Raw genomic sequence first — 27394 nt, forward strand, 5'->3', positions numbered from 1 at the left:
AAATGGTGGTGACATCTAAGCCAATGTCACTTTTCCTTGGGCAGAGTGACTGAGAAGGGCAGTGGTACCTCATGCATCAGGTGGAAGCAGGGGCAGTGGGCTCAGACCCCGCTCTGTGCATTATGCCCAAATATACCCCAGCTTGGGAGTGACGTACATGCATAGAAACAGCCTGAGCCTCCACCCCACCCCGCCTTCAGGCTGGGCAGCAGGCTGTCAGCTCCCAGCATCTTCTGAGGAGGACGAAGGCAGACAGAAACTAAGCCAAGACTAGGATGTGGGAAAGGGAGCTACAATGACGTAGAAAAACAACCACGAGGCAAACGAGGGAAGAGCCAAATGAGGGAGATAAGGATGGGAGGTTGGATTGTGCAGTAGGACACTGCCCATTCAGAAAGAAAGATGGAAAGACACACCAGATAAAAGCAAACCCACCCAGCTCTCTCCTCCTCAAAATATTTTAATGCAGGAAGCAAGACTACTACATCCTTCTTGTAAGCACTGTTAGTATTCAACACTTTTAACATTATGGTGCATCACATAAAAACAAAGTCAGATACTTTTGCACAAATCAAAAATAGTGTAGCAAATCAATACAAAGGCAAAATCAGGACAGAGAAAAAAAACCTAGTATTTCCACAGAGCACGCACGGCTTGACAGGTGAAGTGGACTTCCAAGGTGCGCACCTCTGGGGCTTTTGTTGCCAAAGGAAAAACAGGAAAGTCATCCCAACAGGGGCTGTGCCAAAAGCGTAATTCATCAACAAAGACAACTGATTCTCCATTCATGAAAATGTTCCTTTCAGATGGGCACACAAGGAAAACCACGCAAGAGCTTGGTAAAAAACAAAATACTATGAAAAGTAAGACTAAGGAATGGTAATGGTACTTCTGGTCTTTTTTTGGAAAAAAAAATCGTGTATCATTTTTACTCCTCAAAAGTGACAGGAAAAACTTTGAATCTGAGCAGGGCCACAGGTACAGTATTCTCTTAGAATTCCCTTAGAAAATTAATGCAAGAGCTAGGTACTTGTGTCAGACTTCTCGGGGTGGGTCCTAGATCTACAATAACCACCGATGGCCCTCTGTCCCCCACTCGGATGGCCAACAGCCCAGAGCCCCTGCCCACTGAGTTCCCTCAGCATCCCCCGGACCATCTCAAAGGGCCTTCACAGCAGGGGAAGGGCAGGCACCTTCGGCCGCCCTTAAAGGAGATTCCATATACATTCAGAATTTGAGATTTGGGTAATGAAAAAGGTCAGACTTCCAGGCGTCCTTACCAATCTCAACCGTAGTGTTGTGATAGCCAAGGAAGGCCGTCCACGCCAGGCAGTGACCACGTAAACACATGCCACATCGAACAGAGTCTCTGATTTCAAACAAACAACTCAGCTTTTGGCAAAAAATAAATATAGTGGAATGCAAGTTTGATAGATGGAAGAATATATAATCCACCAGATGTCAAAGAATACAATTTCATTACAGACACAAAGAGTCAACAATTTCAAACAATTTTTTAAAATTAAAAAAAAAAAAAAAAAAAAGGTTTGCACTTACCCCTCACTTTGGAACTACCCCAATGGAAGCTACGCATCGAATGTATTAATACAGCATTAAGTTTCTTTGTGTAAAAAAATCTTTGTACATAGTAATAAAAAAAGATAAGGCCAGATGCATTAAACAGAAACCCTCCGGTTCTTTTCTTCTGCGTTCTCACAGAGCCACCGATGATGATCTGCTATAAAGAGTGAAGTTTCTGATTTTCCATATGGAGCATCTTAGCCTTTGCTGTGGTAGGAATTCTGTCCGAGCACCCTGAAGGACAGATGCTGGTGACGGTCTTTGGCCCTTACGCTGGCAAACTCAGCTTCTTACCCTTGAGCACTAGAGTTTTAAAGAGGGAGAGAAACGCGAGGTGAGGTTATGGATGCTGACAATCCTGCAGTTGTAAAATTACTTCCTTCTTCCTGCTCTTACGCAAGACACCATAGTAAAGGACAATGAGGGAGTAAGCCTCCAGGGTATGCAAACAGGAAGCACGATTTGTGGAGTTGGATCTCAGGGGGAGTCAGTACAGGCCGAGACTAGCACAAGGCCCGGCATCCGGCCACTGACAGCTGTGCTTTCTAAGAATATGGCTGCCTACCGAGGGCCCTGGGTAAGGAGAGGGTGCTGAGGTCACAAGGCGCACAGATGGAAAATGTCATGGTCACATACACTGGTATTTTCTTAATGCCACAGCCTTTGGACTAAAGAAATACACATTTGTCAGAGTGAAAGGTAAAGAAAAAAAACCACACTTTCGTCTGAAAGTGTCACCAAAGTCATTAGTGGCTTTTTTGTCATAACAGATATCGTGACTACCCCTAATCAACAGACATTAAAATGTAACTGTTTTATGGAGGAAAGTCTACGAATTTTTTGAATATTAACAAAGATAAGAAAATGGGTGTGCCCTTTCACCCAGTGTTTCCATGCTAAGGATTTTACTGTACAGCAGGGATCCTTAACCTAGGACGTATGGCTGGGTTTCAGGGGCTCCCGAGCTCCCTAATTTGTATGCATAGGCACAAACCTATGTTTTGCTGTGAACAAGGGCCACAACTTTCATTAGATGCTATGAAATCCAGATGTCCTATACTCATATAAATGCAGAAATACACATCTACAATGACATTGATGGAAGCACTGCATTTTAATAGCAGCAAATCAGTAACGGCCTGAATACCCACCAACCAATGGAAGAAACAAAGCCACAGCCGAAGAAAAAACAGCACTTAGCTTCCAAACACTGGAAACCCAAATCAGAATTTTATCTGATACCATTAAAATATTTTTTGGAAGCCAGTTCTGCTTCCTGAAGAGACAGTGCTGGATTAAGAACGTGTTGGACCAGCTCTACCACCCCGGGACCAGAACTAGATGATGCCCAGCCGCCAGGGGTAACTCCTCTGACAGGAATCACAATGGGAGGTCCCAGACACAGTGGGAAAGAAATGTGGAATAAAACATTATAAAAAACACCAGGCTTACTGATCTGATAGAGACTGGGGAACCCCAGAGACTATGGATCTTCTATAACCCCCTTTAGGCCTAGCTCAACTCTCAACCAAACAGGCCTGTAAGGTGAACATTAACACCAAGGAGGGGCACACTCCTTAGAACAGTCAACCCTGTGAGATCAAAAGGGCAGCATGTGCCCAGGGAGAAAGCTCAGAAGGCAGGGACAGAAGGGCCAGAGGAACACAGAGAAATAGGACACACAGGGAGGAAGCAGAAGAGTGCTGCTACGTTGTAGGGAATGTGGATCAATGTCACGAAACAAAACGTGTAGGGTGTTGACTGGAATACCAATTTGCTCTGTAAACTTTCACCCAAATCACAATGAAGTTACAAACAGAAGACGGTGCTGCAGTGGGAGCTGAGCAAGCAAGCCCCTCAAAGAGCACACGACCTTGGGGAGGAGTGAAATCAAGTGGGCCGCAGACCACCGTACCTTTTGTGATGTACAAGTAGAAGAAGTCGCAGTAGAGGATGGTCTGGACCACGCCGGCCACCACGGCAATGAGGTCGAAGAAGCCCTCAAAGTAGAAGCGCCAGATCCAGTTGACGAGGTACAAAGCACGGTAGAGGCCCAGGAAGAACAGGTAGTGGGTGGTGATGGTCTCCGCCTCCCCGGTCTTGCTGATCATGAAGAGCTGTGGGAGGATGGCCACCGATTCCAGGTAGATGGAGAAGGTCCACAAAATCTGTAAGGCAGGAGGCAGGGGTCAGGCGCCGGCACTCACCACGGGTCCCAGCAGACTCCCGCTTCACCGGCAGCCCTGCGTGCAGCCTGCCAGCAGCAGGGCGGCTAAGGGGTCTGGGCAGCTGAGCAACTGATTCAATCACAGAGGTGTCAGGACCACTGAGGAGGACGGGCCCTGCTAGGGACAAGCTAGGGGAGCTGAGTTTTCAATACCTTGTCTTGCCAATGTCTCCTTCTTCCCTGGACAGTTTTCTGTGAATATGCACATAGGGTGTTCCTCTTGGACAAGTCTGTCCCACTAGGAATTCCGGTGTCAACCCTGCTTCCTGCTGGGCTCCGCAACACTGGTAACTGGGTTCCTTCCACGCTCACTGCTGTTTCCTCACAAATGGGTCTTTCTTTCCCAGACTATTTGGATGTTCTTATTGTTTTTCTTACTCTTGATGATTTGGGGGATGGTTAAAAGTTGGGGTTACAACTATGCAAACTCTCTGCCCCACGTGTATTTTATTTTATATATACATATAGGTGCTGACAGAGATGGGCTTGCAAGTGGTCCCTGGAGGATTTTTTAAAAGCCACAGCACTCCCAGCACCTATCAGACAACCAGGAGCTTCGTGATAACGTAATCAACCCCAGGTTCACAGCAGCTCACCACGGGGGAGAGGACAGGGGGCATCGGAGCGGCCGCCGCACAGCCCAGTGCTGGCACCCCCGGCAAACCACTGTCCCAAAGCCGACGAGCACAGCAGGGCTGCTCAGGAGTCTCAGAGAGACGGGCAGTGTGAGAGGCCCGGACACGGAGAGGAAACAGAAGGTGGGTCAGAGGAGGGAAAAGACCACGTTCTCAGACAGGCAGCAGGGCTCTGTGTATAGCACTACAGAAATCAAGACAATGAAAGACAGTTTCAAGTTCACATTCTAAAGGAGTCAGGCAAAAACCGGTCAGTGGACACCCATGTGCCTGGCAAGGTGCTCAGCTCTCGTCCATGGGCTTCTTTATATCAAACTGTGTGCTACACCGGAAGTTTGCCAAACAACAAAACCCCCACTTCCTGCAAACAGGTCTCTGATCTAGGGCACCAGACCCTCTTCCCTCACCTCAAGAGGAGAGAAGTCGTGATTGACCAGAAACGAGAGGCCTCCCACAGGGACCACCAGAAACTCTACTCGGAAGGTGTCGTGGTTGCCGTCGTAGGTGGCCTTAAACTTCATGTAGATCAGGTACACGGTGGCATAGGAGCAGGCAATGTAGATAAGCTGGGGGGGAGGAAGACACACCAGGTCAGCAATATCCCGCCGCAGCCACAGCCGCCCCCGCGTCTCTGCCACCCCTGGGTTCAGAGAGGAGAAATGCCTGCTTTTCCCTGCCTTAGTTTGCTTTGTACTTTAAAACTTCAGTCCAATAAAACTGACCTTTTCTAAGCCATCTAATCGTGATAGTCTGCAGTCCAACCTCCCCCAGCTTAGCCCCTGCAATCACTGATATTCTCCATCCATCCCTACACAAGGCCATAGAAATGGAAGCAGGCAGGATGCAGCCTTGAGTCTGGCTTCTCCTCGTACCAGGCATGTATGAGAATCAAGCTTATCTTCAGTGCTGTACCAGCGGTCCTCATGCGGACCACCACCCGCTTAGCCACAGTCAACAGCTAAGGGATGTTTGGGATGTCTGATTTTGAGGGACAATAGCTAAAGCTGGTGTGAACATCTGTGTGCAGGTTTTTGTATGAACAGGTTTTCATTCCTCTTGGGTCAGGACCCAGCAGTGAGATTGGGTCAGATACTAAATCTAAGTCTAACTTTACCAGGAGCGGCCAGGGAAATGTCATTTTAATTGCATCTTGAAAAGTTACAGAGCAGCATACGAAGGAAAAAGAATGCAAAATTCAACAGCACTCAAAACCAGTGCACTTCCTTCCACCTGAAAATACTGCCCACCGGGGGCTTTTCTGAATCAGGTACGCAATGTAATTCAAGGTGAACTGTGCAATGACGGTGTTTACTTAAGCTGTATCTCTGGCACGGAACACCCAGGTTGCCGCCCAGGAGAGCATGAGTCTGTGCACCGATCAGCAGAGCTGCTCTCAGGCGGACAGCTAACTGTGTGTGCTTTCTCATCCCAAAGGTCTGACGCCGTGAACTCGCCTGACCCCAAGAAAACATCTGTTGTTCTCAGAAAGCATGAGATGGTAGGCTGAGCCCCCAAACAGAGAAGCGGGGTTGTGCTGCCAACCAAGAGCCATGTGTAGCCGCCGCACCACCTGGTCCTGCTTCTCCTTAGGGCTTGCAAAAGTCATTCAAACCTTTGGGCAAATGACTTCCCAGGAAAACGGGAGCAATCATCATGCCCTCATATGCTTGAAAAAAAGACACTGAACTGTCCATGAGGCCTCACAGTCTAGCTCCCTACAAAGCCGTAGGTATAAATGAACACTTAACACTGTATTAAATGTATTGGATTACCATATCTGGGAGAACTACAAATAAACCAACCAAACCAAAAGCAAGGAACACAGAAGTCTTATTCTGTTAGAGGGATTCTCCCCACAGATTTGTAAATGGCCACCCCACATGCACACACTCACAAGTACAAAGATCCATGTAAGTGAATAATATACACTCTATGTGTATAAACCAAATGAACATACGTGTATATACACACGAAGCCCCCCTCCAGTAGAACACCACGGCCGGCGGTCACTTGTTCACCCAGCGATGGTCCGCTAGATTAGGGCCCTAGTGGCTACAGCGGCTGCAGGTGACACCGACCGCTCTTCTCCTCCTACCAGAGCTCGGCATCTACAGGAAAAAGGCCCAAGCACAGAAAACTCGGCTCCAGCTGCTCTGAGACTCTACCCTTAGAACTACACCCAGGCCAGCAAAAGGGCTTCCTCTGAAGACGGGCTATCTGGGGTGGGGACGATCCAGAGGTGGGGGAAGCTATCCAGAGGGGGGACCTTGCTCACACACCTGTGGTTTTACCAGCTGGACAACAAGCTGGGCTGCCCACTGTGTGATTAGGAGGCTCCCACTGCTTTCTTGGTGACTCAGATCTGCTTTTGAGGAATGACCATGGCCTCCCACATGGCTTTATCTACTCAGACCTTTGCTTATGAAAATCCTTCGGAGTATAAAGTGCTGGGAGAGCTGTTTTAAATACCCCACCAACAGGCTTCGGCTTCCTTAGATGTGGTAGGAGCAGTGCTGGGCCCGCGGCTGCGCCATGTACACGTAGCACGAGTGCATGAAGCAACGACTCCATCCCAAGTGTCCTCATGCCTGCAGCGTCTCGAGGACCTGTCCACTCCGCTCAGCCTGCCTGCCCTCTGCCTGCCCTCTGCATGAGAAAGTGCCTGGCTCCATGGGTGTGTGACTCAGTGACTGTGTGAGGGGACTGGTGGCCAGCCCAATGCTGCCCATGCGTGCAGTGTGCACCACCACCAGTGGTATTCTAGATGTCAGGTGGTACACAGAGATTTCATATTTGAATAGTATGAGTTTATTTTAATGAGTTAGGAGGGACGCCGAAGCTGTCATGGAGACAGATGCTTAGGCCATGTTCAAAGGTTTTTTAAGAAAAACTGTACCATTAGGTGACTTACAGTCCTGACATGACCTGAGCGTGGCACACACAGCAGAGGTAGGAAGACTACTTTAGTGGAAAAGGAGGGAAAAAGGAGAAGCCAACACATAGTCCCTCATACAGCAAAAGACCCTGTAACACTGCAGCCCCAGCTTCGATGTCTGTTATGGATTGACCTGCTGGGTCCCCTGGGAGCCTGTAAGCTCCCACGGCCTAAAGTATAATAGTTACCCCTATTTCGTATAGGGGAGGTCTGGTAGCATAGTGGATAAGGCACTTGACTGCTAACCAGAAGGCTGGCGGTTCAAACCCACCAGCCACTCCTCGGAAGGAAGATGGGGCAATCTACTTCCGTAGTGATACTGCCTCGGAAACCCAAGGAGGGGTCGCTATGAGTCGGGTTCAACTCAATGGCACACAACAACACAACATTTCATATAGAGTTATAAAGAGCTTTAATGGATTTACCATGCTCAAGGAACTTAGAAAAAAGAAAATCTCTCAGATCAAAGTATTTCAACCAGATGCTATGATGAAACAAAAGTATGCTTGGTGACAACTACTGACTTGTTAGAGGTGCAGGTGGGTTAAGGCTCTGTCAGTAAACCTCAGCTTATTCAGACATTATCTTGAACCATTTTAGTTATGCACGCAACTGACAAGTTTCCTTGAGTCTGTGAACCACACATAAAATGCCTCCTATAGGACGCCATACTGTACCTTCATAGATGTGTTATATAATGAAATAAATGAAGTGAAAAGATCCAGGTAACGAGTTGTGAAGACCAGTGCAAACAGAAGCTGGCTTTTCCCAGAAATACCTGGAGAAGTAAAGAGAAAGGATTAGAAAGGCCCTGGCGAGCTTTCCAACTTCTGCAGATAACACTGGCGAGACGTGCAGACATGGACAGTGATGACACGGGGTCACAGGTGGATGTCTGGGTGACTTTCAGGGAGGAGCAGCAACTGCAGTTTTTCCTTCCCTTCCACATTCCTGAGTGTGCACTTCTGGAGGCGCCCCCAATGCGGCTGTCCCTCTATGATGGGTGACCATGGGAAAATGACCTCATCACGCCTCCTCCAATGGACTACGGCATACCACATTCAAATGAACATGTTTCTCAAACCAACTGATTGCAACAATTCTGCTGTTGACTGGACAGCACTGTAACCTGTCTATGACCTTCAGCATCTTCCGTCTCATTTTAAATCAGTGCCTCCTTGGTGATAAGTCTCCTGAGGCTGGAAGTTGGAATATGATTCAGGAAAGAAGTGATCAAGTAGAACACTGACTTAGGGAAGTCTGAGCTCTAATGGCCCCTGGAGAGCATGGCCTCTTCCCACGGGAACTTCCTGCCTTGCCAAGAGCAGCATTTACTTGGATGTATTATGTTTTTTACATCTTAAAATTCTGTATCTTAGATTCATCACAGCCAACTTCATATTAAGACATTCCTGGATGCTACACCAATAAGAAGGCACCTTGGTGGCCCATCAGTTAAGCACTCAATTGCTAAACAAAAAGTTAGTTGCTCAAACCCGCCAGCAGGTCCATGGGAGAAAGACCTAGGAACCTGACCCTATGAAGATTACAACTTAGGAAACCCTATGGGGCAGTTCTATTCTGTCACATGGGACTGTCATGAGCCGGAATCAAATGACAACACCCAACAACATGGCAACAAGAAAACGGGACCCTGCAGCTACAGTCAGTCTTCGAAAGTCTGAAAATTGTCTTCTAACACCTGGAAATTGTGTCCCCATCACCAGAGTGCTGTGTGGCGCATCCAGGCTCAGCCTGGTCATTTGAGTTCACAGCATGCACAAGGCTCCTCAGGCATTCACATCTGGCAAAATATTTATGTGACAAATAACATGAACTGTGGGTGGTTTCAGATGCTGGCGACTGGGCAACTCTGTTCAGGAAACTTAAGGATGAGCAAATGCAGAACGGGAATACAGCAGAATCTCGGGCACCTCCTTGCCTGTGCACCTTCACACCATGTGGCGTCTGTGCAGGTAATGCATTGAAGCACAGGTTCAACAGAATGGCACCGCACCTGAGCCAGCAGCAATGCTCCCAGGGCCCAGGAAAAGCAGTGCTTCTCAATGTATCTTCTAAGCAATCATTTCTGCAGGTGCTGAATCGGAAACCCTGCACAGAAGCTGTTACCTGCCAAGTATGAATAACTGCAGTTCCAGGCTATTCCCAAACCAAAAAGCTAAACCCATTGCCCGCGGGTAGAGGACAGAGTGGAACTGTCCCACAGGGTTTCCAAGGCTATCATCTTTACAGATGCAGACTGGCTGCCACATCTTTCTCCCGCGGAGTGGCCGGTGGGTTCAAACTGGACCTTCAGTTTGGCAGCCAAGCACTTGTTACAGTCATACTGTGCCACCCAGGCTCTTCAAAAAGATGTGGTCTAATTCTGTCACAGAGATTATTTTAATGAAATGTTGGAAGGCAAGCAGGCTGGACATTTTGTCCTCATTTTCAGCACTAAAACTCCTGGACTCTCATGGCTTTCACCGCTCCCAAGACCCAACTCCATCCCCGCCTCTGTGAGCAGGTCATCTGGGAAGACACCTCCCTCTCACTGGACTTCCCACCAACTTTGCAGTCTGTATAAAGATGCTGTGCTGAGCCCCAGGGGCGGGCCTCGTTCCACCCCACATTTATTCCCTGTACTGACCACTAAACCCGACACATAGCAGGGCTAGAAAACTAAGTGCTGAATGAATGCACAAATAGACAATGACGTTCATTTCATCTTCAGGTTGTGGGGTGAATTCATTTTCTAGCATTTGGGACAATACTCCTAAAGGCAGGATTTTCGAGGGAGACTCTCTGATGTGTGCTCTGCTCTAGAGGGCAGGTGAGTGCCTGAGAACATGGGCAGAGCAGGGGGGAGGGTGAGAGGATGGCCCACTGTGGCCTCCAGGTAGGCACTGTCATTGTGCTGCTGGAAATTGGAGCTTCCACATTCCACGCTGCTCTCCTGCCTGGGCCCTGCTCAGCAACTAGCAGCTTATCCCTTTAGAACAGAAAGCGTGTCCTGTCTCCCCAGGGAGGCAGAAGTCTCCACTGAGGACCCAAAGAGGGACAGGGATCTCCTTTCAGAAAAGCCCAACAACCACACCCATTGCCATCAAGTCGATTCTGATTCACAGTGACCCGACAGGACTGAGTAAAACACTCCATGTGCTCCCCAGGCTGTAATCTTTATGGGAGATGACTGCCACATCTTTCTCCCACGGAGCCCCTGGTGGATTTGAACTACTGACCTTTAGGTGAACAGCCGAGTGCTTAATCACTGCGCCACTAGAGCTCCTCTCCTTCCAAGGGGATTCCTGGTCAGTGTGAGACTAATGCCTGCCGAGGTAACAAGTGCTCACGCACCCACCATACACGTTTCCAAAAATACTGTCCTGATACCAAACGCACCAGACATCCACACGAACGGTGTAACTTTCTAAATGGAAGTTGATTACTAAACTTAGCAACATCATTCCTATCTTTTCCCACTGGGTCAAGTTCAAGAGAGCCCACCATGATACAATGCAGTGCGCCATTTTAAATAGTTAAAACTACATTTCTTATATTCCTAGTAGCTTACAAAAGATCCCTCAACCAAATGGCAAAGCTGCCCAGAGGTTATCTTTGTCCTGGTAACAGCAGAGACAGGAGCTCTGGTGGTGCAGTGGTGAAAGCACTCAGCTGCTAACCCAAAGGTCAGTGGTCAAACCCACCAGCTACTCCATGGGGGGAAGATTTAAAGTCTGCTTCCATAAACATTTACAGCCTTGGAAATCCTACGGGGCAGTTCTCTGTCTTATAGGGTCGCCATGAATCAGAACTGACTTGATGGTAGCAAATTTGGTAACAGCAGGGATGCCACCAAGCCCTCAGGTCAGACCTGGGATGGGGATGGGATAACCAGGATAACCTGAAAGATGGCATTCAGCAAGGGTTCCCCCTGGAGACAGTCCTCCCACAGTCTCAAAAGATCTGAGTATTCTCACACTGCTTTCCCTGGAATCTGCTATCCCATAGTTTAGACGTACCTCCCAGCAAGCCTCCTCTCATGCATCACAAAGTACACCTTGGGGCAGGGGGAAGGTTCTGGAATTGAGTGTTGGTTCAAGATTGGCAATGTAACACCCAAGGTAACCCTGGACCATTACATCCTTGGCCTTCTGAAACCTCCCTTGTCCCATCTGTAAAATGGGCACAACTTATACCAACTTTGTGGAACTGTGGAAAAAGATAAAGGGAAGCCCTGCAGACGAGCTACCACGTTAAGTGATTCACCAAGGATAACTGACCAGGCACTATCCTGACCTGTTTTCAAAGAAGTTCACATTAATTATTTCATCAAAAATTCCAACTCTGCTTAAACAGATGGAATGAAAAGTGACAGGACCTCTTTAACATCCCTCCTGCCTCTACTTCAAGTGTCACCGGTCCAGGCTTTTCTATACACATCTGTGTGTATGCCCTTCAAATGCGGCCACACAGTCTCCTTACAATTTATTTACACTTTAGAATTACAGGCTCATCTCCCCCTGCTACTGCTTGTAGCTCTAGCTCATTCTTCTTAATGGCTACATAGTATTCCATACTCATGAGATGGAGTGACAGTGGCTACAGTGATGGGCTCAAAACAGCTATGACTGTAAGGATGGTGCAGGACTGGGCAGTGTTTTGTTCTGTTGTACACAGGGTCACTATGAATCAGAACCAATTTGAGTACCTGTCAATAACAATATTTAGGGATAACATGTTATGATGCTTGCAAGGACACATAACCACATTCCCTCATGCTTAATTGGCTTCGTTATCCTGTGACAGGCCAGCTTTGCCCATTTTTCTTACACGTAGGAATGCTTTGTTACAGGCACTTCCCGTGTCACTTACACACATTGCAGGACATCTCTCTATTGTCTTTTAACTTTGATGACTTAAACAAGGAAGCTCCATGACAGCCAGGCTTTTGTCCTGCTTGTTTTCTGGGACATCCCCAGCTCCTAGTCACATGGCCTGTGTGCCCAGGACATAGGTTTTCAATAAACATTTCTTAAACGAGTGACTTTACGCTGTGTAGCGCCATGCAGGCTAATCTCTATACCCCAGTTTGTGAATCTTTCTCCTTTCAGGGTGCTGACTCTGAAGGCCTTCCTCATCCCAATATAAAATACATTCTTCTGTTGCTTTGTACGTGGTATCTTTAATCTAACTAGAATTCCTTTTTGTTCAAGGTGTGAAGTAGGGCTCTAAGTTTATGTTTCCCCACACAGCCACTTATTCAACAACATTTAAGGATTCCCTCCTCACCGCTTTAAATTGTCACTTTTACCACAGTCCAACGTCCCATGTCACCAGATGTTTCATTTACCTATTTGTCTGCTACTGTGCCAACACACCACACCTTCCACGGTTCCAGCTTTCTACTGAACATGTGGATGGTATATCCTCCTTTGTTACTCTTCTTTAAAAAACTTACTACTTTTGCATTTATATTGGCAGACAGGATTTATCATCAGTTTGCCAGTTCCAGAAAAAAGTCCGGGTTAGACCTGGACGAGGATATTCTGAGTTAATCAATTAACTTGAGGAGAAGTGTCATTTTGTCTCCTCACCAGCCTGCCTGGCCCTGTCCAGCATTTCCACCCAGGCCCGTGGTCTGAACATGCAGGTCATTGTCTAGGTCCACCAGTAAAGGGTTAGTTTTCCTCACAAAGGTTCTGGGCCCTCCTTGTTTAACTGCAAAAATAGAGGCGCCTTCCTTGGGACCCTTGTTGCCACTTCACACTCATAAGGGCTTACTGACTCTACAGCTGGTCGGCCTACAAGTTTCAATTTCATGTTTTATCATTTCAACTAAATGGCAACTTTCCTCAGAGCAGAAATTTTTGACAGCTGCAAACTGCTGCTCTGAACTGTATTCTCAGGGCCTTGCACACAGTGGGTCATCAGTAAATGTTTGAGAGCAAGTGTTACCCAATGAACTAGCACTCCAAAGGTCAGAGGGGACAGCTTCAATGGTGGGAGCTGGAAATACAAAAACTTCCTGAAGTGCTGTCTCAATCCTGACCATAAAAGACAAGCCGTCTTCCATTTACTCCAAAAATATAATGATCCAATTAGGTGACAAGGAGGGGCAGTATCAGCTCCCATCATAAAGATGATGTCAGCAGGACAAGTTTGCAACCTGCATGACAGTAGCTATCAATGATACTAACAAAGATGAAGGAGCAAGGGGAGAGACTAGGGAGGCAGCTGGAGGCCATGGCTCTCCGAACTCCACTGGTCACTGAATTCACAAATCCAGCCCCATCACAAGCCATCAGTCTGCAGAAAGTCCTGCATCTAAAAACCAGCCTAGTGTGCCCAAAGCAATCCACGCAGTGTCAAGGGCAAGAATAAACCAATCATGGAGCACACTGTGGATGTAGCTGCAATAGCTCGCGAGTAGGAGAGACTCACACCCCCTATTCACGTGGTAGCCCTCTGGAATGCCAATGGCAGACAAAGCACAAGAAAGCAGATTCCACTTCCTGTGGCCCACGGTCAGGCAGCCTGCCTGTAACTGGTCAGGAAAACAGAACCTCCAGCTTCCTCCCCAGCCGGCCTCACCCCGACCTCTAAGGGGAAAAGGCACAGTAGTCCTGAAGCTGAAGGTACATTCACAACCATTGTCAAAATCCTAAAACAAACCTCAATCCCAGTCCTTTCAAAGAGAGAAATAAAACCTGGATGGACCCGTATCCTATTGCAGCTATCTGAGACGCTCATATCTAATTCTTACTCTTTCAAGTCTCTCGACAACTTTTATAATTTAGTATGGAAAAACAAAGGAGCTAGTCCAACTCAGCATTTAGTTCTAAGTAAATGATCCTGGTGAGTTTGATTTTTAAGAGGCCAGGGAAAGTGTGGCTTCCAGCCAAACAAAAGACAGGCACATGAGTTGAACATTTACCTCGGGTAGATACGCTCCTTGGAGAGAACAATCATGGGAGAAAGAAGGATCACTAATGCACAGGGAGACAGCTCAGGGGGCAGGAGTTCATGGAGGGATGGACACTGGGAAGAGGTAACTATGGGGAGGAAGTGGGAGGGGAGATGTTGCATTGTGGTAAACTGTGGTCAATGTCATGAGACAAAGTGTATGTGAATTGCTGTATGGAAAGTGAATTTGTTCTGTAAACCTTCACCCAAAAAAAAAAAGAGCCCAGGGAAAGAAAGGAATTTTAATAACAAAAAAAAAAGTTCAACAATGTGCTGTAAGCAAAGGTTAGCTGTAGAGATACTTGCCAAACACACAAACTTAACTCACCTATGTATATCTCTCTTCTTTTTTTTTTAAATTTTTATTGTGATTTGGGTGAAAGTTTACAGTCTCTCCCTCTCTTATTTTAGCTTAAGGACTTTATATTTTCCTAAACTCTGCTAAGTGAAAAATGAAGAAATATTAAAAACAAGCAAAGTGACCAAACAGCAAACTCTCAGTTTCCCCTTACTACTTAGAGTTTCCTTAAAAACTCTAGTTCTGGAGTCACACTAGTGTCCAAACATCTTCACTTCCATAACATCCAGGAGGCGGCAGACTTCAAACTTAATGACAGAGAAGGAAGTCTGAAAAATATCAAGATGCTGGAGACAAAACTAAAGATTAAAAACAACACCTTCTCAGTGTAACAGGAAAAAAAAACAACCCTAACTACTGATTGGGCATCAAAAATGACGGAGGCCACTTGTGCCACAAAAACCAAAGCTCACTGCCATCAAGTCCATTCTGACTCAGAGTGGAGAACTGCCCCACAGGGTTTCCCAGGCTGTCAATCTTTTGAAAACAGACTGCCACATCATTCTCCTGAGCTGCTGGTGGGTTCAAACTGCTGCCCTTTTGGTTAGCAGCCAAGTGTTTTCAACCAATGCACCACCAGGGCTCTTCTGCTACCAAAGTGGACAGAGACCTGTTCGAGACCCTCAACAGTAAGTTACCGATCGCCTATGTGTCAATAGGCGTGCCCCTGCACTTCATTGACTCTCCTCCCCGAGACTCAGTTCCCTGCTCCATAGACTGGGACCCATGTACAGTAATGTTACTGTACACAGTAAGCGCTCACATGTCAGCTATCAGAACTACTGCAATTAATTAGCTGTCACTGGAAATCAGCCAACCCAGCCTCTTACAACTGGGTATCAGTTGAGGGATTGCCTCCAAGTCAGACCCGGGTTTCAGGATGTAGACTTTGCCACATCAAGTTTGACTGCTCAAAGGTCTTTTTAGATTTTTTGCTTACTTCCTGGATCTCAGCTATGTTACAGAGAGACAGGTGAAGCCTGCCTGCAGATGCAGAGGTAAAGGCCTGGTGTTACTTTAGATGTGGGCACTTTTAGAAGGAAATCCGGTAAACAGAATCTCTCCCACCCAAGGGCCTTCAGAACCCTTACTCCTGCTGCAAAAAATAAGTTCTTGAATTTACCAAATCCTATTTCACTGAGACCAAGGCTTCAAACATTCATTTGAAGAAAGGCACTGGGCTTTAAGAAACTACTTAAACACCCACAACCCTTTAAGCCTTTAGGATTCATGGCACTTACAACTCCGTGGCTGTTATTTGGGAAAGATTCCATGTAAGCCTCCTGGCAGGCTGACATGAAATGGGTCCCCCTGCAGCTCCCTGGTGACGTGGGCTGAAGAATTTTACACGAGACAAGAGACCTCGGCTCCACTTTTAAGAGAACCTGCTATTCGATGAAGGTATGCAAGGCTTTGACAAATCAGTTTGTTCGCCAAAGCAGCAAGAATACGTGCTAAGTCCAGAAACTAACTTAAAAGACCTGCCCACGTCCCCTCCCGTGGCGGGTGTGATCCTGGATCCACCAGCTCAGGTGAAGCCCACAGAATCCCAAGAACAAGCCTGCCCTGACGCTCTGCTCCAAGGTCTCGTCCCCCAAGGGGTAGGGTGGCAACAGGTGACCTCCGCCGGCGGCTCCAGCCCGCCCCACCTCCCGGCTGGCCTGGCTGCCACGTCAGGCCGGCCGGGCCGCGGTCCTGCCCATCCTCCTCCCGCCCGTCCCATTGATTGGTGGGCTCCCTGCACTCCTCGGCCTCCTGAGCCAAGACCCCACCCGGAGAAGCCCATCATGGAAGCCGAGGGCGAGGGGGTCGCGCCTGTTGCACCCCCAAATCCAAACTTTGCAGACAGAACAGAATGGGGCCTCGCGTTGTCCGGTCGCCGCCCTCTCGGCCACGACGGCCCAAGCGCGGGGCCGGCTCAAGTGCAGAGCTGGTAGGTCCCAGAGCCCCAACACCCTGACCCCGGCCTGAACTCCCACCCCGCAGGCCAGAAGGCTTCCCCGGGTCCCGCCGCTCACGAAGCCGGCGGAGGGGGTGTGTCGGACCGGCGCAGGCCACGGACCACGGGGCGGCGTAGGGCCCGGGACCGGCGGAGGGGGGCGGCTTCTTCTGGCGGCCCGGCCCCGCGCCCGAGCCTCCCCGGGGCCTCGCCCGGCCGCTCACCCGCGCAGGAGCGCGTCTTCCAGATCTTCAGCAGCAGGATGACGATGGCCGCCAGGTGGGACAGGTCCCCGGTCAGCCGGAAGATGTTCATGGCAGCGGCGGTCGGCGCGGGCGGCCCCGGGGCTGGAGGCTCAGGCGGTTCAGGCGGCTCAGGCGGCGGCCCCTGAGAGGAAGCGGCGAAGATGGCGAGAGCGGGCGCGACGTGGCCGGGGACGTGGCCGAACTGCCGGCGCGCGCGCAAGGCAGCCTGGGAGCGCGGGCCGCCAGGCCCCGCCTCCGCCCCGCCCCTTAAAGGGGACGCGCCGAGCGCCGGCCGATCCCCTAATGCCTAGGCGAATTCCGGGTTTCCGGCTTCCCCTCCCGTGCCAGCGATTTCCTCTCATTTTTGAAATGACACTGCCTTGTGAGGTCTTTTTTCTTCTTCTCCTCCTCCCCTAGTGGAGGATAGAAGCTCAGTTGGCTTGTCGTATGGAGAGGAAGATTTTAAATGCAACATGAGGGTGTCGGGAAGGTTGCAGTTTTTGGGGAGCGGATCGGAAGATTTTACCGTTCGCGGGGGACTGTCTTAAGAAAGAATGCGAAATTTGGTGGGAGAATGGCTATTGTTGTAGGATGAGAAAATAAATCACAAGACATTACAAACTGAACAAAGCTGGCAGACAGATCTGGCTTCCTAGTGGGGAGGGGGAACAGCGCAAAACGAAACCTCAGAGTCCCTGGTTCAAAACTCAAGGAGCAAAAAAAAGTGCTGCTCAGGGCACTAAAGCTACTAATCTTTTTTCTCCGTGGAATCGGAACGTGGAATCGTACAGCATTTGCCCTTTCATTGTCTGACTAATTGCACTCAGTGTAATGTCTTCAATCTGCCAGGTCGCCTGTATCAGGCGGTCCTCTCTTTATAACTGAGTAATATCCATTGTATGGGTGCACCATGTTGTGTTTGTTTGGTGGACGCTTGTGTTGTTTTCATCTTTTGTTGTCGTTAGGTTAAGTTGATTCCAACCCTGTGTGCAACACAAGACGATGTCTGGTCCTGTGTAATCCTCAACCATTGTTGCTATGTCTCAACTCCTGGATGCAGCCACTGTCCATCTCATTGGAGGTCTTTCTCCTTTTTGCTGACCCTCAGTTTACCAAGCACAATGTCCTTCTCCAGGGACTGACTGGTCCCCCTTGGCAACATGTCCAGAGTACGTGAGATGACGTCTAGCCTTTCTGGCTTCTAAGGAGCATTCTAGCTGTACTTCTTCCGAGACAGATTTGTTTGTTCCCCTGGCAGTCCAGAGTGTATTAGATATGCTTCGCCAGCCACAATGCAAAGGCGTCAATGTGGGATGTTGTGAATCGTGCTGCGGTGAATACTGGTGCGTGACAAACACTCATTACGTCACAGGTCTGGTGGGTCAGGAATCAGGATGCAGCCTCGCCAGGGAGCTGTGGTTCAGGGTCTCTCACTGGACTGCATGCAGTTGAGGTGTTGACAAGGCTGGGTCATCACAGCTAAGGAGGTTCTGCTCCTAAGCTCACAAGGTGGTTGTTGGCAGGGCCGGAAACATTGGTTCTTTGGCACACAGGCCTCACCACAGGCAACGCATGACATAGTGGCTGACGTCCCTTGGAGCTAGTAAGCGAGAAAGCAAGAGAGGGAGCCCAGGATGTAAGCCACAGTCGTTTTGTAAGCCAATGTTGGAAGTGACATCCCCTCACTTCTGTTGCCATGAGTATGGACTCCACAGACTGCTGCTACCCAATGGGAAACAGTTCTCCCAAAGGCCCCAGCAAGACTCCCATGGTACTGCTCCAAAACAAAGCTCAGAGGCAGGAAGGGGCAGGGAGGAAGACATGGGAACGGGGAAGCCAAGGAGGAAGGGGAGGAGCACTGTTACAATGAGGGGCTCGCAACCAATGTTGTTTAGAAATTGTTGAATGGAAAACGAATTTCCTCTGTAAACTTTCACCCAAAGTATAATTTAAAAAAAGAGAGAGAGAGAGAGAAAGAGACTCCCATTGGCCTACGAGCCATGACTGTGGTCTGTGCAATTTTGGCATCTTGAGGGTAGGGACCAGTGGGCAAGAAAAGTGGTCACTGCACCATCTTGGCCGGTAACTGGCCTGATTGCCAGGACACTGGGCGGCTTGCCACTCCCTTTCGAGGTTTGAACACCCAAAGGCACCACAAAAGGATTTTGATTCTCCTTCCTGTCACAGGTTGTTGTTGTTGTTGTTGTTGTTATGTGCCATCTAGTCGGACTTGACTCATAGCGACCCCTCCTTGGGTTTCCAAGGCAGTATCACTACAGAAGTAGATTGCCCCATCTTCCTTCCGAGGAGTGGCTGGTGGGTTTGAACCACCAGACTTCTGGTTAGCAGTCAAGTGCCTTTAGCCACTATGCTACCAGAGCTCCCCCTGTCACAGGTGGTGATCCTCAATTAACGTGCACCCCAGGCTCCATCTCAGTGTCTGTATCCAGAGAATCCAACCCTGACCCCTTCCAGTGCTGGGTGCTGGAGGGTAAGCTCAGATCCTATGACCTCTAACCTTGCACCTTTACCAGGTGAGCCGGCACAGGGCGAGGCGGAATTCATATACCACGACAGCTAGCACACTAAACCAAAGCCCCAGTGCGGCCTCCCCTTAGCCAGACCCAGTGTGATGGGAATGCGAGGGAGGGAAAACTGCAATACAAAGAGTGTATTTTGTACCAGGATGTCTCTCACTGGCTTTGGCTCTCTAGAGAGGCCTAACCAAAAAACAAACCACTGCTGTTGACTTGATTCCAATTCATAGTGACCTTATAGGACAGGGTAGACTGCCCCCACTGGGTTTCCGAGGCTGTAAATCTTTATGGAAACAGACCGCCACATCTTTCTCCTGCAGAGTGACTGGTGGGTTCCAACCGCCAGCCTTTCAGCTAGCAGCCAAGTGCTTCACCACTGTGCCACCAGGACTTCCTGCCCCTGGAGTTGACAATGGGGACATCCATTTCCTTCTATGGAAGACACTATACTACTCCTCTAGAGTGTGACAGTCACCATGTCTCCCCCAAGGTATCCAATTTCAGAGGACACCATGCTGGAGACATCAATTGTTCAGTGAGAATATATTTTTTTCAAGAAAACTTTTTCCTTACCTTTGCAGGCACTTTCAAGAGAGAGACTGGCTAACTTGCACTACAAAGACACCATGGACAAGTAGCTGGAAGGTTGGTGGTTTGAACCCACCCAGAGGCAGCTCAAAAGACAGGCGTGGCATTCTGCTCCCAAAAGGTCACAGCCTTCAAAACCCTATGGCTCCATTCTACTCTGTACACAGGGACATCACCAAAAGTTGGAATTAACTCAACAGCAAGTACCACCACCACCAATTTGCACCACTAAACAGACCCCAGACTTCTTGGTCACATTGGGGTTCATGGTAACCTCAGTTTCCCCAAGCACATTGTGAGGGGCCTTTCTGTTCTGTGACAAAAGGCCCCGTTTGGGTGAAATTCCTAGAACCAGCTCATCTCCATCATTGTAACTGGTGCCTTTCCCTCCAGTGACCCGAACTGCCGACTAGCTCCAAACCTGGCTCCCTTGCTAACATTTCAAAACAAATCAACCCTCTTTTGATGGGCGGGGAACCCCACTGTACCCCCAGGGTAGTAGGAACACATCCAATGGCCCAAGTGTTTTATTTCAAGCATTGCAGACTTGCAGCTAGCCTCCATGTGGCCCCCAGAAATGTTTCCTCGGGCTCAGAATTAAGAGATTCCCCTAATGTTTGGAATTGGTTGCCATTTCAAAATTTGGAAGTTTTAAATAAATATCTAGATTTCCCGGTTCCTTTGAGAAAGCCAGACAAGCAGCTATTATAGGGGTTGCCCCCACCTGGAAACCCATCAGCTGGAGCAGAGGGGAGACACGCCCCCAGGACAGGGCTTGGCTCACCAGCCCTTCCCATCAGCACCCTGGTCTTTGGCCTTGCCTACTTCTCTTCTTATGCCCCACCTACTTCATTCGTTTGCCTTACTTGTCTGGCCTCTGTTGACTTTCCGTTTACCACCCTGATTTAGGGTTTTGGATACACACGGCCAAACTGTTTTTACAGAAAGAGAAGCTGGTTATTTGTGTGAGCAGCTTGGTGGACCACCACCTTGGTGATATTTCACTTTCATTTTCTGTTCTTAGCTGCGGTGAGCGGGCCTCTGACTCCGGTAAGCCTGTGCCCACCAGAAGGATGCTCTCAGTTGGGGATGGGACCACTGTGACTCATAGTGTTCTCATTGGCTGATGGTCGAACACAGAGCACCAGGCCTTTGTCTCTCTTAATCTGGACGCTCCTCTGAAACCTGTTCAGCCTCATGGCAACACACAGCCCTCCCACCTCCCGACAGACGGGTGTTCCATTGACTGGGAATCAAACTCAGGTCTCCCACACGGAAGGCAAGGATTGTACCACTGACCCATCGCTGCCCCCGAGTCCAGTCTGACTTAGTGGGTGTTTAGGGAGCACCTGCTGTGTACCGAGGCTACATGTTGGCAGCTGGGCCAGCGGGAGAGAAAGCTGATGACGGGGTTATCAGTGAATAGGCACCTGGCAGCTGAACACTGGGTGTGAGTGAATTTGCCAAGGGAGGGTAAACAGTGCCCAAAGGTGCCTAAAAGGGCAAGTCCGATAAGGACAGAAAGCTCTCCCTGCGACTTCCTGTCCGGGTGAGAGCGTCCTCAGGGGATGGAGGGGACAGAAAGCCAGACTGCAGTGTGCTGAGAGGGGAGTGACAGCAAGGACAGCGGCGACCCTCGGCTCCAAGGAGGGGAGTGAGAGGCCACGGCGGGGGCGGGGCCAGAGTGAGGCGGGGCCAGAGTGGGGCGGGGCCAGAGTGAGGCGGGGCCACGGCAGGACCGGGCAGCTCTAATTGTTCCTAGACTTGTGGGGAAGAGGTGTTTGCAGGGAATGGAGAGGAAGCTGTGTGTGCCTGATGCCTACAACCCAGACACAGAATTTCCCAGGAAGCAGAGTTGTTGCAAGCAAGGTCTGAACTGGGGTTGAGTGGGGCAGATACACAGCATTTTGCAGTTGGGCTGAAGTGGGATGGACCGGTACGAGGGCAGAACATCCTGCCTCCAGATAGAATCCTTCTGTGGTGATGGTTGTCAGCTGCTGTCAAATGAACCCCGATTCAGGGTGGCACCATGATCGGGTGCAGATAGGACCCTTGTCACCCATAGGGCTTTCCCTGCCTCATTTTCACAAGTCCCTTAGCAGGCTGCTCTAGTCTGTCTTGGTCCGGACGGTCCACTGAAACCTGTTCAGCATGACGGGTGGTGGCTGCACGTAAGAGGCACTGACCAGGAATGGAACCCAGGCCTCCCGTGCAGAAGGTGAGAATTCTACTACCAAACTACCAAGGCCTTATCTTTCCTCCAAGAAACGTCAGCTTAATTGTGAGCTCTCTAAGGCCTCCTAGGAATTAAAAATGCTATATAGTTGGTGCCTGATAAAGGAGGAACGGTGAGAGATGGCAAAAGCTGTAAGGGCTTTGTACCCAAGACACCAGCATCTTGGGTCTTGGAACCCAGATATTCAGGAAAGTGTGCAGCAAGATAGTGCCGAGGCGGGGCTTTGGTTGGAGACAGACTCGAGTTTTAGACCCAACAAGTCACGTTGGTCACCTCCCTGGATTTCAGAGTCTTTATTTGTAAAAAAGTGATAACAAAACCCACCTAGGAGGGTCCTTGTGAGAATAAAATGAAATAAAATCTGTAAAAAAAAAAAAAAGGAGAGAGAGAGAAGCGCGCCTGCTACCTAAAAAACGTGAACTGGAATTACTCCTTGGAAAGGCGGTGTGACTAGGCTATGATTTTCATTAGAGAAAGAGAGAAGTCCTGGGGTGGTTTCACAGTTTGTCATTTGGTGATGGGGAGGGATATGGTGCAGGCTTTGTGACTTGGTGGCAGAGGGGCCTGCCAGGGCAGAGGGGCAGGGGTAGAACCACCCTAAAACTTAAGCTTAGGACATGACCCTCAGAGAGGCTGACCCATATGTTGATACCCAGTGCTGTGCCTGGCACAGATAGGAGCCCGTTGAAAGTGGTGGTGAAGGCATTTACAAATGGGTAGAGTGCCCCGGGAATGTGGAAAGACAGAACGTGGACGGGCATTTGCTGACGAGTGCATCAACCTGCCAGGGCTGCCTGGCGCAGACACCCATTTGTCACAGGTTGAACTCTGTCCCCGAAAAGAGAGGTTGGAGCCCTGACCCTCGGGCCTGTGAACCTGACCTTGTTTGGAAATAGGGTTGGTTCATATGAAGTCAAAAGAGCCCTGGTGGTGCAGTGGTTAAGCACCTGGCTGCTAGGCAAAAGGTCAGCGGTTTGAACCTACTAGCCGCTGCACAGGAGGAAAGACCTGCCCATCTGCTCTTACAAAGATTACAGCCTAGGAAACCCTGGCGGGGGCAGTGCTGCTGTGTAACACAAGGGGCTGCTATGAGTTGGAAACGATTCGATGGCACGAACAATATGAGAGCAATATGCAGAGTGGCCCTTGTCCCCAGCTCAGCAGTGTCCTTATATAAGAGGACAGATAGGCACGGGGATGATGGCCACGTGATGATGCAGTTTCAACTCCAGGAACAGAGAGGCTGGAAGAAATGAGGAAGGCTGCCCCCTACAGCAGGGCCCTGATGATCCCCTGAATTCAGACTCTAGCTTCTATATTTAAAGCCGTCTGATTTGTGGTAGTTTGTTACAGTAACCCTAGGAAACACATACACCACTCAATCCAGCCTAAGCCAAAACACGAAAAGAAATTTAAATATTTAAAAAGGGAGGGGGAATGTGTAGCCTCAGTAACTGACAAGCCCAGATGTCTGCTTCAGGCACAGTTGGATCCAGGGCACAAAGATATAAACCGGGATCTTCTCTTCCTTTTCTCTCCTGTTTTGGCTTTACGGCCTCCGTGTGCTGGTCCTGGCTGCCTCCTCCGGGAAGCCATGATTCACCCACAGGGAGGGGAGCCACTCTTTCCGACGGTTCTAACTAAAATCTTGGATTGACCCTGAGCCATTCAGTGAGAGTCAGCAGACATCCTTAGGCTGTCACCCCAGCTCCAGGGCCTGGGAGTCAGAAAGTGGAGGAAAAACGGAGAGACTAGTTGCTAGGCAGCCCCAGACCATGGCTGCCCACTGGAAGGAGTTTACCCAGAGAGGAGGCGGGTAACTCGAAAGTGACTAGGCAAGAGTGAGGGACGTGCCACCTGGAGGGCAGGGGGGCATGGGTAACCAGAGCATGACCTGAGCCACAGAAGGTCTTAAAGAAGCCGGGCTTTGCACCTGGGTGCCTGGCCAAGGGGGCACCTGGCAGAGCAACTGTGGAAATGGCCCCAATTCTCCTGTCCCTGAATCCACATCCTTTGCAGTGTAACTTTGCAACCACACCCATCAAGGATAAGGCGCCTTCACCCCTCCCCTTGAATTGGGGCTGGCCTTGTCACTTGCTTTGACAGTGCTGTACAGTGTGCTAGTTCTGAACCTCGGCCTCCAGGGACTGTCAGCATCTTTACAAACAACCCTGACTGCTGGAGGTTGAGAGACCACAGGAAGCTGCCCCAGCCACAAGGACCTCGGCCACAGCCACAGCCACAGGAGAGAGCCTAAATGCTTGCACCTAACTGAAGGTGCGTGAACGAGCCCGCTGAGCCCAGCTCAGGTCAGAACGGCCCAGGTGACCCGGAGACTTGTGAGCAGCAAGTGGTTTGGTGACTGTTGGTTATACAGCACTCTTGGGACAGACAGACAGCCAATATGAGGCATAGAAGGGAAGAAGCCACGCTACCCCACTCAGCTTGCCAAGCAGTGCCCCCGGCATGAGGCTGGATCCACCTGGCAAAGTCACCTGTTTCTAACTCGCAGGAAAATGCCATTGGGGCTAGCTGGGACCCGGGGACCACGCAAGGCTTTTACATGACCTTCTGACATGTTTCCCAGAGAACTTAGGGGAATTACCCAGTGTACACTGCTAGGAGAAATGTACACCACTTGCCACATCCGGATACGTGTTTTTCCCCCTTGAGTTACACATATTGGTTTCAATGCTTTTATAGGGCGCCTGTGAGTGGCAATCAAAGAAAGGAACATACAAGGCCTCGAACGGGCCTGTGGGAGACTGCAGGACTGAGTGGGTCCCAGATACTACAGGAGCAACATCAGCAGTTTGACTGTAGTGGGACAAAAGGAATCCAAGGGACAGCCCGAGGCCCATTCCAGACTTCTCTGGAAGAAAATGGATGAGGTAAAAGGAGAAGCGAGCTGGTGCAGGGAGTTGCCAGTCAGGGCATGGAGGGGGTGGAACCAATTAACATGTCCTCCCTGCCCACAGGAGTCCTAGGGTGGTGCCAACGGTCAGCATGCTTGGCTGCTAATCGGAAGGTCGGAATTCAAGTCTACCCAGAGGCACCTGGGAGAAAGGCCTGGCCATCACCTTTTGAGAAATCAGCCTGTGGACCCACAGTTCTGCTGTGACACACGGGGGCGCCACGAGTCAGAGCTGACGCCACTGCCCCTGTGGTATTTTTTCCCTCTGCCCACAGCCCCACCTGTTCCCAGCATCCAAATAACCCCCTGGTGTACCCCTGGCCCTGTTCTGGGGCTGCAGACACGCTTATAAGTTCAAAATAAGTCCTAGGTTGGATCATATACCCCCAAATCTACTGTCCTCATGTGATCTCTGTTCCAGGGACTGTCACCGCCACCCATGCAGGGGAGAAACCTGGCTATCTGCCCCCAGATCCTGTTTAGTGACTGCCTGAGCATCTCCCAGGAGCTCTGGTAGCGTAGTGCCTAAAGCACCTGACTGCTAACCAGAAAGCTGGCAGTTCAAACCCATCAGCCACTCCTCGGAAGGAAGGCTGGGCAATCTACTTCCGTAGTGATATGTAGTGATATCGTCTTGAAACCCAAAGAGGGATCCCTATAAGTTGGGTTCGACTCCACTCCACGGCTCATAACAAGAAGCCTCTCCCCATTCTGGCTCTGCCTTGACCACCCCACTCCTAGCGACCTGGGCTCTCCTGCCTTGCGTCCGGCCACTTCTAAACTGGATTTGAGTTGGGGATTATAACCTCGGGGCGATGGTCTGACCTAGAGGATCTTCCTAAACCAGGCCTTCCCTCCGGCCTGCTTCCCTCCTGGGCCGCAGCCTCTTCCAGCTTCCAGACCCTTGGCTCCCTTCCTCCGAGTGCGCGCGCCCAGGAGGCCTGGGCTGAGCAGGGACCCTCAGGCCTTAATGGCCCCTGGTGCTGCGCGTTCCAGGCTGTCCCCGCCAACGCGGTCCCGACATCCTTCTGCGGGACCAGGCATGCTGTGTGCCAGGAGCTGACGCTGCCCAGGGCCGCAGCCACTTCGCAGTCCACGTGGCCCCGGTCGCAGCCTCCCTGGAGGCCCCACTGCGCTGAGGGCGCCCGCAGCCAGCGCTTGATCGGAACGCGCCCGGGGGCAAGGCCGGGAGGGAGACAGGCCGGAGGCGCCGGCGCCCAGGACGCGCGCCGCGGACAGCCGGGCTCGCGCCTTCCCGGCCCGGGCGGGAGCGCACGGAGGGGGAGCCGGCCGTATCCCCAGCGGCAGCGGGCCCGGCGCGCGCGCTCAGGTAGCTGGAGACGCGGGGCGCGGCCACGTGGGACCTCGGCACAGGCGGCCCGCCGTCTCCGGCCGTCGTCACCAGGCCAAGGGCGACACCATCCCGGAGCTGCGTGAGCCCTCTCCCGTCTGCAGGTCACAGAGCGCTCGCTGGGGAGGAAAGGGCCGCACTGGGACCAGGGGAGGAGGGCCTGGCCTGGGAGCCCCCCCCTTGCCTTCCTCCTCCACCCACCGCGACAGCCAGGGCTGACTCCGGGAGTCATGCCACCAGCGGCTGATGGAGGACACTCAATGGGCCTCTGGCCCCGACTAAGGGCGCCCCTTAGGCCTCCCACCGGACTGACCTCGAACTTGCTCATGAACTCCGCGAAGATGCCAAAGAAGGCCTCCGACGTGGTGGCTTTGGAGTCCTCCCCGAAGAAGGCCAGCGCCTTGCCCAGCTCCTCCGTGGCCTCACGCTGCAGCCCATCCAGCATCCGCAGCGCCGGCTGGGCCGTCTCCAGGAAGGACTGACCCACCTGGTTAAGGAAGGGGCCAGGAACCGGCCCCAGGTACCGGGGACGCGAGGACTCCAGGCAGCAGCCTGGCCCCCCAATCCTGGCAGCCTGCGCGCGTACTTGTGGGATGCAGGTCCTGTTCAGAGGCTCCAGCCCCACCACCCTCCACGCCTGTCCTGGAACCTGCCAGCCCCTGCCAGCCTCAGCCCTTCTGCCCCCTGCACCTGCAGGGCCGACTCTCTCTCCTACAAACTTGGCTCAGACACCACCGTGACTTCTAACCAGAAAGTTGATGGTTCAAACCCACCAGCCACTCCGCAAATGCAAGACTGGGCAATCTACTTCCCTAAAATTTACCATCTCAGAAACCCACTGGGAAGCTGCCATCTAGATGCAACGATGGGTCTCTCCTCGTC

The 27394-nt window shown here is 50.6% G+C and overlaps 2 protein-coding genes across 2 annotated transcripts in view; both read right to left on the minus strand.

Annotated features, from left to right (window-relative positions):
* Nucleotides 1–1849: 1849 nt before the first annotated feature.
* Nucleotides 1850–16956, minus strand: KDELR2 (KDEL endoplasmic reticulum protein retention receptor 2). The gene is made up of 5 exons (XM_007941047.2): nucleotides 16866–16956; nucleotides 8056–8156; nucleotides 4851–5009; nucleotides 3497–3749; nucleotides 1850–1884 (listed from the first exon to the last, which is right to left on the minus strand). The coding sequence occupies exons 1-5, from the start codon at nucleotides 16954–16956 to the stop codon at nucleotides 1850–1852; spliced, it is 639 nt and encodes a 212-aa protein (XP_007939238.1).
* A 9603-nt stretch (nucleotides 16957–26559) lies between these two features.
* The window catches only part of LOC103198560 (Grid2 interacting protein), a 39517-nt gene continuing 38682 nt past the window's right edge, over nucleotides 26560–27394 (minus strand). Inside the window, exons 21-22 of the mRNA XM_042780935.1 lie at nucleotides 26826–26990; nucleotides 26560–26631 (exon numbers count right to left, since the gene is read on the minus strand). Coding sequence (XP_042636869.1) covers nucleotides 26560–26631; nucleotides 26826–26990 — 237 coding nt within the window. The remainder of the gene's footprint in view (nucleotides 26632–26825; nucleotides 26991–27394) is intronic.

This window comes from Orycteropus afer, unplaced genomic scaffold, assembly GCF_000298275.1.
Source record: "Orycteropus afer afer isolate SDZICR_OR568_19922 unplaced genomic scaffold, OryAfe1.0 scaffold00006, whole genome shotgun sequence".
In the NCBI taxonomy this organism is placed as follows: domain Eukaryota; kingdom Metazoa; phylum Chordata; class Mammalia; order Tubulidentata; family Orycteropodidae; genus Orycteropus; species Orycteropus afer.